The sequence below is a fragment of the Buteo buteo genome, chromosome 2 (genome assembly GCF_964188355.1).
Source record: "Buteo buteo chromosome 2, bButBut1.hap1.1, whole genome shotgun sequence".
In the NCBI taxonomy this organism is placed as follows: domain Eukaryota; kingdom Metazoa; phylum Chordata; class Aves; order Accipitriformes; family Accipitridae; genus Buteo; species Buteo buteo.
The window spans coordinates 22,521,606-22,542,762 of record NC_134172.1 but is presented as its reverse complement, the minus strand read 5'-3'; the positions used below and the strand labels follow the sequence as shown (position 1 = coordinate 22,542,762).

Here is a 21,157-nt window from a genome sequence, read left to right as displayed (position 1 = left end):
GTCAATCATAAATGCCCTAGAAAACCATGCCTTAGTATGTTATTCCCCTGTCAGTTTATGAAAGGAAAGCGGGTGACTCTGAAAAGCAGAATACAGAAATTCAGTGTTTTGTTTGGCTTTTGCCATATTAGGATCTAGTATTTATGTGTTAAGTGGTCTGTTGCTGTTATTCTTTGCTTCTTTCCTCTGCTAATGTCAGGAAAATATAAGCAGTGACTAGGGGGTTAAGTTCCTGCTCAACAGGCGTATTTTTGGATTTACGTTTTTTGTAAGAGAGCTCGGAGTGGAGCTCAGCGCTTTGCAGCGGAGGGAAGCGCTGCGTGACAGAGCCGAGCGTCCAAGGGAAACGTGGCTTGCAGCAGACATACATGACGGGAACGAGACGCTGTACCAGCTCTTCCAGTTTCACAGGGACCTTGCGTTTTCCAGCTGTTTACCCTTGAGATGTAAAATGGCAATTTGGCATAGGCTAACAACCTGGTGTGATGTGAGCATCTGCGTAAAAGGCTGCACATATGGAGCATGCCCAGTGATATGAACAGCCTGTTACCCCACCCCCAGCCAATCTAGGAAGAGATGAAATGAACTTTGCACTTGCAAATGTCACTGAATACATTTTGCACAGGATTTTAAAAGGTTCTCTTCTAAGCACTATTTTTAACAGCCAAATCCGCCCCCCAAAACAGAAAGGAAAAAGCCCTAGGTATTTTTCTGTGATCGATCGCAGTTTATGATCAACTGAAGCATCTCTCACAACATTTACCTGAAGCCTGGTTTATTTTATGTTTTTATCATTCAGGTTGAGACTTTTGGAGGTGGTGTGGATTTTTTGGGTTTTTGGATTTTATTTTTTTTTAACTGGCATGAGAAAATTTGATAATTTAATTGCAGTAGAATACTTGGAAACAGTGAGGCTACAAGCTTGAAAGGCAGAGGGAAGAGAAGGAAGGCTCTCACAGCAGAGCATGGATAGGAAAGGAGCAGTGATTCTGCGGTGCTCAGTGTGCACATGTTTTATGAGATCAGTGCCGGGCGCTGCAGCTGCGGACAATAACTGAGCTGTCTGGCTAATGAAGGCCACCTGGATCAGGCTTCTGAAAAGAGCCAAAGGAGGACGTCTGAAGAATTCTGATATCTGTGTAAGCCCTATGTTTTCATTATCAGCATATATTATATGTATTGCAGAGAGGGAGAGAAAAAAAGACGGTGAGGAGAGGACAGTTGTTTTCATTCTGATTGAATTAGTAGAACTCTATTTTGTATGCAAGAAGATGCAGAGGGAAAGCAGAGCTGTCATTATTTATAGAGCTGTTCTGGCATTGTGACTGCTTCCATTGTGGCGATACAGGGACATGTGTTGAGTCCAGACGGATTTTATTAGTTGGAAGTTGATTTGTGGTCATTTGCATGTTTTGCTGAAGGGCAGAGATGGATACGAGCCATTTGCAGTTCTGATGGGGAAAGTGTGTCAGGTAAAGAGGTTGCCCTAAAATAAAAACGGATAGCAGAGGTTAAATCTGTTAGCAGTGATATTGTGTAATGGTGATTATTGATACTAAATTTGCATTTTGAATATAAAAAGTCTGTTTCCTTGCTAATACCATCACTGTTTAGAGTTTTAATTTTTATGGAGCCATCCTTGAAGCTGCTGTGTCCTTCAGCCCTGCACTGCACCACTGCTGTAACTCTACAGAGCAACTGGCTCTGCTTGCTGAAAAGCACACAAATAAGAGCACGGGGATAGTGCAGGAAATAAAACACTGGGGAAGGCACCTGCACTTTTGGAAAGTCTCCAGAAGAAAACATTTACCTAGCCAAAATTTTTCTAAGTGACTTTCCCTTTTGGGCACTTATTCTCTTTTCAGGGATACAGAAGTAAGAGAAAAGGCAAGGTGCTTAACCACTTCTACTTTTTTTTTTTTTTTTTGAACACTGAAACAACTTGTGACATTATTTTTCCTTGTCTTGTGCAGGGTTCGGCGGACTCCTACACCAGCCGTCCATCCGATTCAGATGTATCTCTGGAAGAAGACAGGGAAGCAGTGCGGAGAGAGGCAGAGCGACAGGCCCAGGCACAGCTGGAAAAAGCAAAGGTAAGGTGGTGTTTCATGTCACAGGCTCATAAAATGTTCAGCTTTGAAGGACTGTCATCTCATCAATTACTGATACAAATGTTTTTAATGTGTTAACATATAGCATAAGATCTCTTATAAAGATTTTCCAGACAGCAGTAGAAAATATATTTTCCAGGAAAAATCAGTTAGAATTAGTTTTCCATAAAGGGCATTTGATTGGCTTCTGTATTTCAGAACAATCTTATTTAAATGTGTGCATTTCTTCTTTTATTGACTACACACATTTATTGCAGTGTATAGTGTCAAAGCTTTGAGTTCTTATGGGAGATGTTTGTGAAAGTTTGTCCATGAATTGCTGTGGCACTCAAAACTTACACTTATAGAAATCAGCCCTCAAACATCCTATTTATCTTCCTTCAATGAAGGGTCGGTCTGTACAAGTCACGTGTAAATAGGGACAATCTGTTACAAAGGTCTTTTATTCCTGAAGACTTCACTGACTTTACAGTTTTTGTGTTAAATGACCCCGTGAGTAATACACTCTAGGACTTGTTAAGATTTTTCCTTCTATCTCCATACTCCTGGCAGGTAGTGACAATTTAGTAGGAAATACTAAATGAGCTTTAGGTTCTTGCTGTGTGTTTATATATTTTCCATGAGATGCATTTAGGACTGTGAGGGTTTTAGCAGTGAAAAGGTATGGGCTTGTTTTTCTTTCATCCATGCTGTATCTTTAAATACTATTGCACCTGTAAAAATCATGCTCATCTTATTTTTTTATCATTCATCTATTACTTTGTTCCAGTTTTTCTGTTTTGTATGCTATCTGCCAGATCTCAGTGTATTACTGTTTTCCATATTCTGTTTTCCATTTTCATATCTTATATTTAAATACAGTATTGAGATCCTTCCTCAGATCTACCTGATCTGCATTTCTCTCTCACTTTCTCCCCGACTCCCCTCCTCCATTTTGCCTTGTTTTTTATTTCCTTATCTCCCTTCCGTCTACCATTCTGTTTCCTTTTCCACTGCTAGCTTTGCCTCTGCCCATTTACGCCACCTGTTTTACAAGGGTTCCTCAGAAATTCGGGAGTTCAGATCATTGTGCTGTACACCCGGTGGTATGGCGGGACCAGCTCCATAAATAACACAGTACTATAATGCAGAAGCAGGCAGCTTCATCGAGCTAGAAAGCTTGGAACAGGGAAGCCAAAGATGTTTTTTTTGAAAAATGTAATTGTTGACTAATAAGAGCTCCTAAAGCAGCTTTTTAATAAGATGCTAGAACTTGCCAAGAGATCCTGAACATCCCTTTGAAGTCAGGTCCTGCTGTCCTGGGATCAGTATAGCAGAAATGCCACAGAAGCAGCCCGCTTCTTCCCTTCCACCTTGTATCTTAGAGGTGTTGCTGATTGTAATCAGGAGGTTCAGTTTTATCAGGGTTGCTTTTTGCTAGTGTGAGATTTCTTTGCTCTTAAGAAAGATGATAAAGGCTGTGCTGAAATTCAGGTGAAGTGTTGAATTTTATCAGTAAATGCACAATCTTTAAGAGTTGAAGTAATAATATCTTGCAGACTAATCAGGGTAGCAGTACAGCACTTGCTGCTGAACTGATGCATCTCTTAGCGATGAGTAAATCTATGCGAGTGTTGCTATGGGAATTTGGCTTACTGATGCTGGCTTGAATGCATGGACAGCCCTTATGTAATATTCATGACCTCTAACACAGCTGCCATTGTAGTTTGTAGAGAAACTACTAGCAGACCCTGACTTTTTAAAACTGTATTTCTATACATCAAAGCAATGTTCTCACTCCAGCTGGCATAAGATATAGTCTCTAGGTCTGACACCGTCTGAGACTATAAGACAACTTGTGAACAGTCAAAGTAGCAAAGGCACTGCCAAAATCAACCTGCTACAACAATGGGTAATTCCAGCCATATAGAAAACACAAAATGAATTATTTAAATCATTTGTGCTTTAAAATGGATTAAAGCTGGAATTACATTAGCAGTTTTGTTTTTCGAGCCAAATGTTAAAAATCGTTCCAGGCTGTAATGTATGGAAATAGTTTTATGTAGTGGCTATAGTAGTGTAATATTTAAATTAATAATATTAAATAAAATATTACATGCATTTGGTGCTTACATTTGAAATAAATGTTTAAAACTATGTAAATTAAACCTAGCCCGGTGGTTCTAAAATATGTCAGGGTGTGCTTTTCTGCCTTTATTGGTGATTCAGTACTTCACCTCCCCAAACACAGTAAAATTACTGAAGCGGTAACTTCTGTTGGTACTGCCTGGCTCCTGTGTGCACCCAGACCTGTTTCCCACAGGCAGCAGGTTTTACTGCCTGCTCTCCACTGCTGCCTTGCCTTCACCCTGACCGGCTATCAGGCAGAGCAAGTGATGCAGCTGCTTTAACTTTTTCCCTTTTAATATTGTGAGTGGAAGTGTTGATCCTAAATAAAGTCATTAGAATTGTATTTGTCACAGGAATTAGAAGAGGATGACATACATGAATAATGCAGTGGTGGAGGGAAAATGATAGTGAATTAAGGGTAGAAAAAAAAATTGTTGAACTGTGTCACGCACTTAATGAAAACAGTTTAATGACATCCATTTTCCTTCCTTACAGCTAGGGAAAACACCTTAAACTGAAGAGAAAAATATAGTAATAAAGCACACAATGGCAAATTGTTAGGAGGATTTTATGGTTTTTAAGTTTGGATTTTTATGGATTCTAAGTGTTTGTGTAACATGAAGCCAGAGTATAATATACATATCTGATATGTATCCAAACAGGGAAAATAAAACCAAAAAAGCTTGTAAGAAAACGCACATTCTGGCCAGTTTTATTTATTTATTTATTTTATACAAGCATTGCCTCTCTGGAAAATGGTTAAGCATATTTTGCTGACTCACTTTGGCATGTGACTTACTGTAAGGAAGGTGGGGCCACGGGCGCATGTTTGGAGTCATCCAGCGATGGAAAATTAAGAGGCAACTGATGAGGCTACCTGCAGGCCAGCAGCTAATCCCAAGGGAAACAAATCTCAAATGAAGCTGTTAAAGCGGAGATGAAATGTTTTCGGTTAGAACGGTTTAGCAATGCAAATGCGGAAAGGTTGTTTTTTGTTTTGTTTTAAACAGAAAAAACCTATTTCAAGGTATTGAAGATTTCCTCGGTATCCCCCTCATAGCCCATAGCATGTGGCTATCTCTAGGATAAAGACGACCTGTGTTGTGGCTGAGTAGGGCGTGCTAACAATGCCCAAATCTAAGGGCTTGTACTGGTATTTTACTGAATTTCCTATTTCCTTAAAAACATGACTCTTAAGCATTTACAAGCCAAAAAATAAATAAGAAGCCCGATGACATTATTTGCTTTTAGTGTTAATATTTTAAAAATTGCATTTCTATAGAAAAAAAGCTTTTTAGTTTTGAAGAGTGAGGATTAAAAATAAATGATAGTAAGTAAAGATTTTTTTTTGGTGCATTCCTTGCAAGTATTTGGTTAATTATCCCTTAAAATATTGCACCAAGTGAGAGGGATGAGATCAAAGGAAAACTGTGAGGTACGAGTATTAGTGAGACCTTTAAATTCAGTACTAAATGAGCTAATGTTTCTACATAAGAAGGGGGACTTCAATAATGATTTTTGGCCCTCTAAGATGCTGGTAAAATCAATTCAAATATTCCCTTCATTTATTTTGCCTCAGGCACATCATATTTTATGAACTATTTTTTGACTTAAATACAATTAGTCAGGTGGTCTGTAAACCTCTTTCTTCTCTTCTGCAAGAGTAACTTCTTTCTTCTCTTCAGTCTCCTGTCTTCAAATTTTTAGATATTGCCTCTTTTTTTTTCTCCCATGGCTTTAGCGCTCCTTACGTAGAGACAATTTTCAAATGAGATCTATAGAATTTTCAGCGTTTTGGAAAATAGAATAATTTTTTTCAGTTATTTCTAACACATTGGATACTGAAAAGTGCCAGTTAATGATCCAGTTTCTGTTTCCAACCTGAGACTAAGGGACAGCCCTATGCTCTCTGTTTTCTGTTAAGGATTGCTCTCAACACCCGTTGGTCCTGAACTTCTTAAATGGCTGTCAAAGTCAGATCATGGCCTTCCAGAAGTCGGCAACTGTGTCCGTAACAGGAAAACTCAATTCCTCTGAGCAATGTTTTGTTTGCACTCCACCTAGTGCTTTTCTGCTAGCATCCGTTTAGGAGTTTGTTAAAACTTGAACTATCCATAGTCCTAGTTTAAAATGCCATTTAAATAATTTTTATGTTCAGATGGTGAACCACTGAAATTTTGATACCAGCCATCCCTTTGCTGGCTCTTAGGCAATAATATAAGCTGTTGTGTTTTGGTTTCTTGATGTGTGTTGTAGTAGTGGTGATGGCTTTGTGACTGTGAGTAATAACGCAATGTCGTAAGTGTAATGCATTGCCTCTATGCATGGGTTGGGGACCACAGCTCTGAAACGTGTAGCAGGCTGGGATAATGCCTACATATCCCTGCAAGGCTGAAGGCATGAAAAAGATTGTCAGATGTAATTATCCAGTGCAGTGTGCCAAGACTAGTTATTTAAGTATTCATTCACTCTCAGACAGGTTTCACAGTCTCTGAATGACCCCATGCTGCTAGCAGGCAGCTGCAAAGCTAGTTAAGGTATGTCTACTTAAGCTGCAATAGCATTTTTGACAGACCAGAAGTGCCCATCACCTTGATGTGTGTCCTTATATTGTGTCAGCTTGTTCCATCACGGAGACTTTATTTTCTCTGAATTACAAGAACATTCCGGTGCTGAACAGCACCCAAAGCCGTAGCAACATGGGGTAGCACTTTGTGTTAGCTGTTGTGTATGGTAGTATTTTTTTCATTGATTTCTTCTCATTTGCCCTTTTGTTTTAGAATAATTCCACTGCGTGTTATCATTTAGATAGCTAATGTTGCATGTCAGAGTTGCTGGGATTACATGGGAGCTGGCACAGTGGTCTAGCTGGAAATAAATGAGTTGTTGATCCAAAAGTACAGTTGCAAATCTGGTTGTTGCTTAGCTGCAGGCGAGTTCTGCATTGCTGGATCTGCTCAAATCAGGTTACAGATACTCTTTTTCTTCATTTTCTTCTTCCATTTCTGCTGCTTTTTCCTAAGACTGCAACATTGGGATGTAAAGCAGCTCCCTTTATACTGCTGTCTGTGACCTATAGTTTTTTCTTGTTTATATTCATGATCTATTTTGTCTTCAATTTAAGTGTATATACACTTATTCTACGCTAGTACCTGTCATTATGTTGTTTATTTTCCTGAACAGTTTATCTGTTCTCACTGTTGGGCTGCATTGTTCGGGGGCTGGAATTGTTTCTTCCAGCAGGGTCTCATGTAACCTGGAATCAAATGCTCCAGAAATAGTACCCTCTCTAATTAAAAAAAAAAAAAATTGTCATCTCCCGTTCATACTGTGATTATGGAGTGATCAAATCTGTTTCGTAAGTATCCTTTCCTCTTTTGCTTCTTGGGTGTGAGTAGAAAAAAGAGTGGAAGGGATATTAACACAGCCTAAATTTAGATACCTAACCATAGATAGATCCTTTTGTATCCTGACATCCTTCAAATAATCGCCATTAAGAGATGAATTGTCTCCGAGGAATAGAGACACAATACTGAGAAAAAGTCTTGAGGACAAGCATAGCTCTTCTGCCTGCTCTCAGCTGCTGCTTTGACATGCGCCTGCTTGCTTCCTTGTTGTCTTTGCTCTGACTTCACCTGTATGGTTAAATTACCGTATAAAGTGTGGCAATACAGGTCTTACTTTTGGTAAAACTAAATCAGTTCTTTATTAAAAGAAGTGTCGCAGAAATATTTTGACCGAAGTAAGCGTTGTAAGCCAGGTGCAAACACCCATGTGCATCTTAAATCCTCATCCGGACGTTTTTCTGCTCGTCCTCCCCTGGGTCTCGGTGGCAGAGACAGCCTGCTAGCTGTCAGCCTCTGCTGTGTGGCTGGCACTGCAGAGGTTCCCGCAGAGGTTCCCAAACTCTCACCTGCCTGTTGCTGGCCAGTTGTACGCGCTGACAGCCGCATGCTACCTCCTACCTGTGGCTGCTGAGCCAGGCTGCAGAGTAAGCGTGCTCAGGCCAGCCCTCGCTGCGGCTGGGGCGGTGGTGACCGATGGGTCCGGCTGTCGGGTCCGGTGCTGGTGTGGGGGTCAGCGGGGGCTGCAGAGGGGCGTGGGAATCCTACGACAGGGTGAGAAGTGGCTTTGGGGTTGCTCTCTGCGACTGGCAGGGGGGAGCGTGGTTGATGGACCCTGGGAAAGGAGGAATCGAGGTACGCCTTTGCAGGCTGCTCAGGCTGGCACAAAGGTGAGCTCTTTGGCTGATGTTAGGTAGAGGTAGGTGCTGCCGGTCGCTCTAAGCAATTTCCAGTTAAGACATATATGACCTGGTTCATTAACTTTCTTGAGGTTTATAGGGTCTGATTTACTTTTGCTAACATCCGAGACAGTATGCTGTAGCCCAGACCTTCACTTTTCTCAGCAGCTGGTCCAGCTATCTGAATGCCGTGGGTTTTTAAGTGCTCAGCGTACGTCTTTTTACTTAGAAGAGAATACTGATTCAACAATAGAGGGGAAAATAGGATTTCAGGGCAAAGACCATTGTTAAAGGTAGATAAAATGTTTGTAATCATCTTAAGGTAAATGCTGAGCTTTTTGCATCTGTAGTATCTATTTGGGAATAATTTACATAATTATATCTTTCCTACTCCTAAGTGATTGATGTATATTTCCCATTTCAATTCCAGCTTAATGTAGAATCTGTCTGGAGATTTTTTGGAGGGTTATCTTTTTTTAAATCTTTAATTTTTCTAAAATTAAACGTGTACTTGCAAAATGTTTTCAAGGTAGGCACTACTGATTCAGGTTTATACAAGCATTAGTACTCTTAGTTATTCTTGAGTTCAGTAAAATAAAGGATTTTAAATGTCTGTGGATCTGGACCTGTGTTTATATCTGTCTGTGCTTATGTATGCATTATATATATCCATACACACATCTATGTGTATATATGAATGTATGTTTGTATATATGTCTGCACGTATTAGATAACTAGCACTGGTGACTTGAACTGGCCATTTGTGTTCTACAGCTGGTAACTTCCCATTGTAAAGTGTTTATTTTGTACTCAGGGAGAACTGTTGTACCGAAGAATTAACTTGTGAGGAAATAGAAGGGTTTTATCAGAGAACAAAGTTATCCTGTGGTCAGACCTGGTGGTGGACTGCCATGGGCTTTTTGGAAGCAGGAATGCGATGGAGTAAGGACTTCAGTGCAGGCAACAGTGGCTCACCTTGCAGAGGTGCCCCAGCTAACACTGGTCCACGTGATGTGGTGCAGTGGCTTGGAGAAAGACTAGTTTGCACAACAAAAGCATTATGCTTTCTGCTGTTGTACCGAAGTAGCTATTTTCCACCCAGTTCAGGAACTAACCTGATTTCTGTTAGAGCGGACAACTGGCTGATGTGTGTTATTATGCAGGGAAGTACTTGTCATCTGCAATGAAAACAAAGGCCCAGACATGGTTCTTGAGTCCTTGGCAAAGGTCTGAATCCTCTCCCTTCTCACTAAACCACTCTCCCAATAACACAGGAAGGAAGAAAAAAGAAAAAAACAGGTATCTGTAGTTCTGGTTTTATACTTAATTGGAAAAAAAAAGTAATGGAAGGAAGCTTCAAAAATGATCTTTTTTTTTTTTTTCCACAATTGCAACTTGTTTTATAACATTTAATGTAAGATGCCAATGAGTTCTAACTATAGGTAGCAGTAGAGTGCTCTGGTACAAAATTAGACTGATGTTAGATGCCAATTCAAAAGCATTTCCTTTGGAAAATTTAATATTAGTTACATAATCTAGTCACTGGTTGTATAAAACTCAAGAAAAATCAGTAGAAGCCCAAAGTAAACCTGTGATACCTGGGGAGAAGATACTCTGTGTTCCCAGGTTAGGAACATTTTAAGTGCAAAACTCAACTTGAACTATGAAGAATGTCTGGATTCTGCATAATTCATAGTATGAGAAGAATTAATTAAAACTGAAGATTCAGAGAGACCCTCACTGATGCTTTTCTGATTGTGTTCCTGCCATCTTTTCTTTTTTATTCTGTGTAAAGCCAGTGCACATCCTAGAGCAAAAAACTTAGCATGAACTGCCCCTAACGTTCACTTGGGGAGCCTACAGAAACCACTGAACACCTCCTCTGTAAATTTAACTTCCAATCCTGCACTGACATTTTCCTCCAGCATTTCATAATTACCTGGATTGTATTCCCAAATTCAATATGATACAGAATATGCAATGCATAAACCCTCTATTTTATACCTTTAAAATAATCAGTCCTGAGGTGAAATGTATATGCTGAGATACATTTTAGGCTGCCACAAATTATCAAAGATTAAACAGGCATTTGTCCTTTGTGAAAGTATGGATAACTATTTACCCTTCTCCCTCCATTTTTGTGATGTAAATGTCACCAATGGATTTTAGTCATACAATGTTTACAACCACCTAGTTTTATTTTTTACTTACTTGATTGAACAAGTTCAGCTCTAATAGCAAGTAATCAGGCAATCAAATACTTTTATTGGATCTGATATGAAATCTTGACATATAAGTTTCAGGTGGCATTCTCTAGCTTTAGATGAGATAGTACCCACTGAAATATTACTTTTGGCAGTTATTTTTCTTAAAAACCCTTCTCCTCCTTGCTAAACAGATAAAGAAGATGATGATTGCATTCAGGATTTTTTATTTAAATCCAAATTTATTCGTAGCAAGACACATGCAAATGGTACCTAAGTTTTAAAAAGTGATACAATGTCAAGCAATACAGCTGTGCAAGCAATTCAGGTTAATACTGCTGGAGAGAATCCAAGGGTTTCTCCCATTTTCTTTTTCTTTACTATCTCCAGCTTTACTTTGCTTAGTCTCCTCCCTGTTCGTATTTGGGTAATTTTAGCGTACTGTAATTGTTATATTACTTTTTTTGTTTATTCTTTTGGTTGCCTCCAATAACGGGCATTAAAATGTGAACTTCTCATTTGATTATGCTTAGAAATTCTTGCTTCTTGGAATGTTTGGTGAAATAAAATTTTCCCAGCTTTCTGACTCTTATAAAATGATCTTTCTGTGCTAACAGCTTAACCTATTTTGGCTTATGAGTGTAAAATTTGTACATTTTTGTTCTTGGAAAAGTATGATAGTACATTGATGGTAAAATAAAATATGTAAGATAAATATGTGACTAAAATACATATCAACAAGACTGACCTTTATTCTCATTTTGGGAATCTTATCAGGTAGGTATCTATTTTCAAGGTGATTTGTTGTTTATTATATCTAGAATCCAAAATCCAATTTGAAAACTGATGCCTTATTTTTAGTATTTTGAACAGAGCTGCATTTGACAGCTATGGAAAGCAGGGTCTGGGTTTTTATTGTGCAAATATACTTGTGTTATTGATCTGCAAGTCATCCTTCTTCAGTGAGTGGAGGAAAAGCGAAGGGAAAAATGTCTTGAAAGGGAAGATGAAGGATCAAACCGCAGCTGCTTTGATTATTTTGACTGGAGATGTCAGATTGTTGAAATGAGAAGAGATGCACCCGCTGTTTTTTGGCTCCATCCTTTCTGCCAAATATTTGAAAATTGAGTTTTAAAAAGTTGTTGGATTCTAGTATTTCACTTGCGGTAAAATAGACAGAAAGCACTTGGGTTTACTATAGCTCCCGATCACCTCTGTTTGTCATAAGAGAAATGCTTCCTGACTGAAATAAAAATGAGAAGAAACGCTGAGTACCTGCCATCTTGCAAATCAGCTGTGCACATTGCTTTTAATAATCAGCAGTAATAAATGGCAGTAATTGGAAAGGCAAATGTATTTCTGACTTTTAGCAGCAGTCAAATTACAGCTGAAAGTGTCCTTCCCAGAGGAGCTGTAAGAGAACTTACTACATTTATCCCAGCTCTTTGATTATTTTGACCCTTTATTGCCTTTTCGCAGCGAGGCAGTGTGACACCCACGCAGTACAAGTTTCCTTGCCTTCTCCTCTGGTGCTTCCTGGGAGTTTAATCCAGCTGAGACGTATCACAGAGCCGCCATGGAAGTGCTCAGCTGTATTGCTCATTATTTTCTGCCTTCATAGTAACCCCGGTGCGTCCAGTGAACCTGGTCTGGTGGGGACTGAGCGTGGGCCTGCCTTCTCTTGCTGCCCGGCCGGTGCTAGAGCTGTCTGCTGCAGGCACAGGGGTGGATGTGACATTAGGTTCCCTGGCAGGAAGGTGAGGAGGAGGAGGAGGAGGAGGAGGAGGAGGAGGAGGAGGAGGAGGAGTGTTTCCAGTGCCTGTCCCCACTCAGCTGGCCGCAGCCTGGGAACGCAGGTAACTCCAGCAGCTTGTGACAAAGGAGATGGGTGCTTCCCCCTCGTGAGGATAAAGCTGTGGAGCTGTGCTGGTGTACATGGCTGTGTCTGTGTGAACTCAAATGCAGTTGAAACCCTTACTCGTTCCTCAGAAAGGGGAAGATGCCTTACTCCTAGTTTTAAACTCAACTCAGCATAAAATCACCAGATTAAATCACCCAGCATATAACTGTATCCTTGCTGTTTGCCTTCCAGAGCAAGAGCTTGTCTTGGCATTAGGCTCAGTGCTGGTTAAAATCTCCAAGGAAATCTCTCAAACCAAGAGTTTCTCTTGAAAGCCCGTGATTGAGGTACAGGCCTGAGGACCAGGGGAGGTTAGGGAAGGGTAAATGGGGCAAAAGAGTTTTGGAAAGGGCCAGACGTAATGTGGATTGATTCACACAGCCTTGTTCTGTGATTCTTGAAGAAAATCTGGTGGGAAGGAGGAGATGCAGGGAGTTGAACGTTGACATTCTTGAGCAGGTTGGAAAGATTCAACTTGTACCTTGCATTTCTCAGATTTGACAGTCTTTCTCTCACACCTTTTGATTGTGCTGTGTCTCTCTGGCAGTGTGGTTTCATGGCAGTGACTTTGGCTCCAAAGCATTAGTTTAAGAAGTTTCCATGCGCAGCTGCTCAGTTCATTTATTTTGGTAGGGTTATTTCTAAGCCAGGTCAGTTAACCACAGTGAGTGTGGTGCAGCCTCGTAGGCAGACAGTGTGCTGTGGCATGGCGAAGTGGATGGAGACAGAGTGCTCTGTACCACAAGACTGAAAAAGTAAGTGTGTACCCTTTTCAGCTGAGAGATACATCTTCTCTTGTCTGGGGTAGGATCTTGCACTTAACCTACTGCTGATCCTAGTTTCTGGTACAGCAGCACATGCTGTTGGTTGTTCATCAGTTGCAAGTGAATTTGATTGCTCTTCAGGGCTTTCCTTCCGAAGTTGTCTGGTGTGAGCAGGGACACGTCTATGCTCTTGTTACTTAATCCCAGGAAAAGGAGCAAGACACAAAAGGGCATAAAGCAATGTATTTGCTTTATCTGCTTCACTCCATCGTGAATTGAAGAGATCTTATTTTTGTCTCAAAAATGACATGTTTCAATATTTCTTCCTGAATGCCCCTGGCAAATTCAGGCTAGAAATTTTGCTTTGTGCAATCCAGTGGGTAGTTGTGTTCCCACAGAAGTAAACCTGCATTTTCTCTTTCAACTTCAGTGTGTGTTACATCAATTCCCCTATATTCATGAGCTATAGCTTCTGCTATTACTGCAGGACTGTTGCACACTCAGATGGGAATGAAGACAAGCATAATTCAACAGCTGGAACACAAAATATCAATATCATCCTGTATGCATCTTTCCTGTTATCACAAAGACATTTTTTGATACCTTTTTCTATGTTTTATTTATCACTGGGTTCTTGAAGCTATGATCATTAATTCTAGGCACCATGAATGTCTGTCCTTGTGCATGACTTCCCACAGATTCTCTCTGTATGTTTTAATCCTGATTTGAAGCTCTCACCACAGTGGTCTTTTGTCACAAAAAAACCCACTACATGTAATCAACCATGCCCACTAAAGCAAACTCCTTTATGAGAGCCTGAAATTGCAGAGGTGAAAGGCTACTAAATATGCCATAGCTGTATCTTATTCTCAAATGTTTGTATGAAACTAAAATTCATCATATGTGTATGAATAGTAAACATTTTATTAATTGTGAACACAGAGACACTTCTCTTTTTGAAAAGCAATAAAAAATTAATGCCTTACTGATACTGTCAAGTTTCTTATGCATGTTTACAAACCAAAATAACTTCAAGTCCTAAATCCATTTCTTTGAGATGCTGCAGAAAGCATATGGTTATTTTGTGAGATAGTTCATTTAGGTCCTTATATAGAGTATTCAATGGCAGTATTGCAATGATACTGTCTGTTCAGATTCTGTTTATCCATATAATGATAGCATCAAGCTCTAGACGTTATAAAAAAAATACTATGCTGATTCTTTTCAAAAACTCTGAAAAAGAAGTCTTGATTTTCGTCAATAAATGCATTTATTTTCAGGAATTTCTATAAACCACAGCTAACTCAAGAACCTCCACGTCAAAACCCACAAACAATTTTTGTCCCTGTTGAAATTAGTGCTTTTGTTTTGAATATTTTAAGTGGAAGTAAAAGAAACCAAGTGACAAAGTACACACAAGGATTTATGTGGCATTAATACAGCTGGAGAAAAGTTCACATACTGATCCCTCTTCCAATTCAGGCCTAAGAAATACCTAAGCACTTATGAGAAATATGGGAGACCCAGGTTGGACACCATTTCTCTTGATTTATAGCAAGGAGTTAGATTTGTTTCTCTTGCTCCAGGTTTTTTTCAGTTGTCCAATGAAGCCATTCTGCTTGGATAAAATAGAATATTATCTATTGAATATGTTGGCAGAAACAATTTATCTACTTTGAATGTCCTGACCTTTTTTCTTTCTTTTACATGTTTAACAAAGCTGAAAGTTTAAGTGGAGATAAAAGGGGAAGGAGGGCTTATCAAATTACTGAAATCTGTTGATGCTCTTTTTTCAGTGGAAGAACTTTGAATGGAAATAGAATATAACGTCTTCTAACATCTTGGGGGAGTTCAGAACATACTGTTTGAATTTAACTAGTAAATTAAGCAGCTACTCAAGGTCTAAGACCCCAAGTTTATCTTGTTCAAAGGATATAAATTTAATTAAGCAGTCTGGTCACATGTATTCCTTTCAAGAGAGTCAAAATAAGTTTTTGTAGAATTTCATCATTTATTGAAGAATTCTAAACCTTAAACGTTGATTTTTTTATTTTTTTTTTTACTTCTCATCATTGTAGTAGATTTTTGTTCAAATAAAGAAGCTTGAAGTTACATTTTCAATACATTCAGTACTCCTTTTGACTTAGGTTCTTCACATTTTATATAAGGTTTGAGATCTTTAGTAAAGTGTGAGGTCTTTAGTACAGTAAAAGGAAGATAAATGGTTGAAGACCCAGAAAATTAAGTGCATGATTTCTTTTAGCAACCGTTGAGCAGCTGCTGTATGTTGCTTTAACTATATTAAGGACAGAAACAGCTTTAGCAAATGCTGGGCCCTGTGTGAAATCAGTATCAAGTATGCACAGGAGAGAAACCTTTTGCAGAGGTGGGGGACGCACATGTTCTTGCATAACACTGTCGAATTTAGCAGTGAGTTGAATAACACCCAAAGAAAATTGATGTGTGGAGGGTAAGGCTTCTCTAATTATCTGTAAAACACCAAATGATGAGTACCAAACACTGTATTATACCAGTAAGCATCTCTGCTACAATGCATCGATCACTCTGTCATATTAAAGAGACTGCTGGGTGTGGTGGTCAGTGGTGTTTCAGGGTGTCCCAGAGCTCTGTTGAAGCTCAGACTCTTTCTGCACTTTGGCTATTTCACAGCCCTTTGAATATCAGCTGTCTCCAGTGAGACTGAAACGTGTACTGATTTTGGGTGACCTTCATAAAAAAGAGAGGATAATAAAAGTAGAAAACGTAGTTAAAATAACTAGAGTAAACCAGCCACTGCCTCTGTCACATCTCTGTTGCATAAAATGCACTCGTAATGGAAGGTATTAACAGTTGTGCCTTGCTCATCCTTCACAAACGTTTGCTTTACATGTTTGCTTTATTTCAGTTTTTCAAAGCAAGTAGACCTGTTTGTATGACTGTAGGTTCACCTATATTGTATGATAGTTTTTGTTGAGCTGTATCTATGGTGTCTTCCAATGCCAAATTCTTGTTTGACGTTGTCTGCAGGTGTACCAAATACTTATGGTTCACTGCATGTTGTCTGAGGCACTATGTGTTTACAGAAAGTTGTTTCATTTTGGAAGGGGACAGAGGGGATAAAATCTCATAAATCGTCATTGAATGTTCCGCGGATGTTTCTGATCTTTTTCTTGTCTTCTCTTCACTTCTGAGTCCCAACACACGCTTCCTCAGTGTCTCCCTCCCTGGGATGACCAACAGAAGCTTTAACATCAGATTCTCCTCGAGTCTGCTTTTAGAGATGGAAAAAATTTAAATTTTTTCCACTCCCTGACCAGCAGCTCAAAGATTTAACAAAGTTGCTAAAAGCCAACTCAGACTAGCATGCAAAAAGCCAGCCATGGCCAGCGGATGATACTTAAGACCCATACTGACACTGTCGTGCTCCCAGCCAGCTGCTTTGAGACCTGGTTTCAGCCCCATTAGAGGGAGAGTTTCTTGGACCAACTTCATTACAAAGCAAATTTAACAGGTCTATTTAGTAACACATACATCCTGTTTAAATTATTATTTCATCTCAGAGTCAAATTCAGAAGAATAGCAGAAGCATATTTTAGCGTAATTCTAGAACTTAAAAGAAAAAAAATCTGCCAAATATTAAATGGACCTTAATTCACTCCTACTTTCCCGAAAGTTGTGAGGTGGTAGGTTGCATATGCAGAAAGCCAGTTTTGAGTAACACATTTTGTTTACTGTTGAGTGTTTAAATTCTAATATGAATTCTGTATTCAAGCCTGGGCTTAGTCGTTATATTTAACCTAGTTAAAGTAGAAGTTAGCAGATAGGCTTTTCCAATTTTTTAAAATTACTCTGAACAGTTTAGAATGTCTATCAAAGCAGGCACTTATTACATGTATAATGGATGTATGCAAATAATAGATACAGGTAAAGAAATGAGCCTGCACTGACTGTGAAAGAAGTCTGTTTGTTTGTTAGCAGGCTGCAGCAAATTTCTGTACATTAAATAATGAAAGAAATTTTTTTAACTTTAAGTCAAAACGTAGTCCATGAAGCAAAGTGCTTTTATCCCACAATTACTCAAAAAAGCGTGAAATCAACAACCAAATAAAGTGTACATTTGAAAATGAAACATATTCCAAATATATTGTATTTAAACTTGTTCATAAGCAGAATTAATTTGCAGTTATTTTAGTTTCTTATTGGACTGCCCTAATCAGTTAATGCTGTAAACTTCATGCAGTATTTTCTAAAGATGAATGCTGTGGTCCAGCCCACTTGCTGGAAAAGTTTTTATGTGACTGCATGGTGAAATAAAACTGAGAACTATTAGACTTACATGTAACCTAATGAGAAAAAATAGGTACAAGCAGTATCAGTTTTGTGATCCTGTTCACCCCATTGACATCCAAATTGTGGTTTGGGATGAGCAGAGAGGCTGCGCAAGAGTAAGAAACGTAATTTAGGGGTCATGGGAAGACAGCATTTAATTTTGGTGAGAATGTTGGCTGAAAAGAATTGAAAGCATAAAACTGTGGCCTTAAGATGATTCTGAATTAGAGTTCAACTTCATTATTAAAGTACCCTTGAAAGTACATTTTAAAAGACTTCTGCTTTACTTCATAAATAATCAGTACATGACATCTGATCCAGGGCCATTCTTCTCACCTCTGTATTTCCCAAACAGTTACTTTATAGAGGGGATAGCTAATTTACATGTAGACATATATTGACTAGTCCTAATTTTCTAAAATGCAGGGGTTGTCCAGATTTCATTACAACACAGGATTACATCCAAATCAACGTCTTGTTTGTAGGACAACTGTCCTGGTTTTGGCTGGGATAGAGTTGGTTTTCTTTCTAGTAGCTGGTATAGTGTTATGTTCTGGATTCAGTATGAGAAGAATGTTGAGAGCACACTGATGTTTTCAGTTGTTGCTAAGTAGTGTTTCGACTAAAGTCAAGGATTTTTCAGCTTCTCATCCCCAGCCAGTGAGAAGGCTGGAGGGGCGTAAGAAGTTGGGAGGGGACACAGCCAGGGCAGCTGACCCAAACTGGCCAAAGGGGTATTCCATACCATGGGATGTCATGCCCAGCATATAAACTGGGGGGAGGGGGAGGGCCGGGGGGATTGCTGCTCAGGAACTGACTGGGCATCGGTCGGTGATTGGTGAGCAATTGCATTGTGCATCACTTGTTTTGTATATTCCAATCCTTTTATTATTATTATTATTGTAATTTTATTATTATCATTATTACTTTCTTCCTTTCTGTCCTTTTAAAGTATTCTTATCTCAACCCATGAGTTTTACCTTTTTCCTTCCGATTCTCTCCCCCATCCCACTGGTTGTGGGGGGAGCGAGTGAGTGGCTGCGTGGTGCTTAGTTGCTGGCTGGGGTTAAACCATGACAACAAGTACAATAGCTCTGGTAGTGGTTTTACACTACTTTTCTCTATCTTGCTATATATTTTACCTGGCCTGTTTATTCTTTTCAGATTTCCAATACTTTCCTCTCCCCTTTTCCTCAATTTCTCCTTGTTAGCCATGGTGATAAGGTGCATTAAGTCCCAGGCAGCCTGCTCCCTTCCTCCATGCCCAGCTGGAGCACCTCTGCAGGCAGGTAGTGATGCAGGGGGTGAGGAGGGGCTGGGAGCTGCTGCCTGCCACATGTGAAAAAGAGGCACCAATCATCACAGTAAGAAAATGTAATTTTTGCAAATCTTGAGAGCTGCCTCTGTGTTGAGTTTAAAGAGGAGAGAGGGAATTATGAGGGGAAGGATATGACCTCCTTTTCAGAAATTCCTTCATCACCAGTATTTGGCTCCTCATCTGTGCAAATAAAACCAACTGTGTAGACAGCACACATCATCTACCCTTCACGTCTAGTCTAGTTGCTGGGGTCTTTCTTAACTGCCTGCATTCACGTGTTTGCCAATCAGTCAGCAAGTTGGGTAAAATTCACAACGAATGCATTAAGCTGCCTTGAGACAGAGCAGGAACTTTCTTCTTTTTGCCAGCAGTGAGAAGAGGGATCATTGAATGTGTGAATTCTTTCCAAATGTACAGTTGTATGATTTATTTACAGTTCTCTGGTGTTTTTTTTATATTCTCATCATAAATTGGGCATTTAACCCATTCCGCTTGCCTTTCTGTAACAGTCATCAACATTTTCTCTAAATTCAGAACGTCTTTTGTCCAAAGGCTGTTTTTAACCTGTAAAAAGTAGTTGTACTTAATATATGGCTCATATTTCAAAAAGATGGACACATCTCTCCAGAGTTAAAATTGTGTGTCTGTATATACATAAACTTAGATTATTTTCAAATAGCAAGTCTTAAATATTTTAAAAGTGGCCACTCATGTTTCAACTAGCAGATTGTCACATCACACCTGTGTGGTGTCCTGTGTGAAAAGGTGGTGTCCTGTGTGAAAAGGCAGCTGAATTCACATGGAATAAATGACAAGTTCTGTTTTATAGCGTAAGAGAAAAACAGACTGTAAATGTAGTTAGTAAATGTCTCAGATATAATGCAACTTTTTTCACTTGTCTGGATTCCCTCTCAAGGCATGAACCTTCCCCTCCCCGCCCAAGATGGCTCTAACTTGATTCAGTGCTGAATTCTCTGGATGTAGTAAAGATTTTCCCTGGTGTTTCATAATATTTTATAGATCACAATTAGGATCTATTTCCATGTCTTTATAGAACACGTGCTCACCTTTGTTTTAGGACACAGACTTTTGCTTGATGAATAATCTGTTGAAATAAAGGGAAAAAAAAAAGTACCTGATTTGATTTAGTCAAGACTCGTGTACGGCTGTAGGCTCTGGACACTGTATGCTGACAAAACATGATGTCAGTGAAGCAGTCTTTTGGGCTCAGGCTTTGTGATGATTGCAATGATTGCTGCTTCTTTCTTTCTCTTGTTATTTCCCCTGTTCGCATTTTTTAAAATTAGTTCTTTTTTACATTTTCCTTCACTACCTAGATCTCTTTGCTACTCCTTCCTTAGCATGCATGGCTTGCTGCTGCTGAACAGTTAACACAATTATACATTATGATCTCTGATTTCATGTTCCATTTTTTGAATGTATCTGGAGTTTTTCTGTTTAGTTTTAGTTTTTTGGTGTGGTTTGTTATGATTTTTTTTTTTTTTCCAGATAAGGTATGTTAGCTAGTTTGCATGAATGATCTGGTCTAGCACAACATATATGATGGATTCAGTGGAGACTTTTAAGTGAACTTGTCATAACTTTGGTAAAGCTCGGGTGACCAGTGCTCTTAATTCCTGCCTATCCACTGCACAAGAATTCTGCTTCCTGGTCCTTAAAGACTTGTTTCTCCTGGGTTTCAGTTATGAACTTTTCATAGTTCTCTCATTCCTCACTGATTTTAAAAATGCTGTAGTATTTTTCTTGTGACGTTCAGTACTCCTCCATCTTTCAGTCTATAGAAATACAGTCTGAAAACCATTAACTTCTGTTGTAGTACCTCAGATACCATTTTTTGGTCATCCTAAATGTCTTATCTCAATCTATTATGTACATGTGGTGAGTTGTGGTGGGTTTCTTTTCTACAAAGCCAGATTTTCAAGATAAGAAAACCTCTTGCATGATAGCATACAAGTTACCGTACACACACACACCTGTAGCTGTTCTGTGCATCTTTAAGACATTGAGTTGGTGATGACTGTGGTGATATTGCTTGCAGTGCAGGTTAAGTTAATCTCTCAGGCTAAAGCACTGAAGCCCCAAAACCATGAAAGCCCTGTGGTCCTGATTTTTGGCACCTCTTTCTCATCATGTGTCATAACTTAAAACATGGTTGATA

General features: G+C 39.2%; 1 protein-coding gene across 7 annotated transcripts in view; it reads left to right on the top strand.

Annotated features, from left to right (window-relative positions):
• The window catches only part of CACNB2 (calcium voltage-gated channel auxiliary subunit beta 2), a 266,412-nt gene that overhangs the window by 171,416 nt on the left and 73,839 nt on the right, over nucleotides 1-21,157 (top strand). For 6 of the 7 annotated variants that reach the window (XM_075047983.1, XM_075047956.1, XM_075047963.1 and 3 more), the window contains one exon: nucleotides 1,974-2,093. In XM_075047983.1, coding sequence (XP_074904084.1) covers nucleotides 1,974-2,093 — 120 coding nt within the window. Of the gene's footprint in view, nucleotides 1-807; nucleotides 1,140-1,973; nucleotides 2,094-21,157 lie in introns of those variants that run through there. The other variant, XM_075048002.1, reaches the window with a different exon arrangement.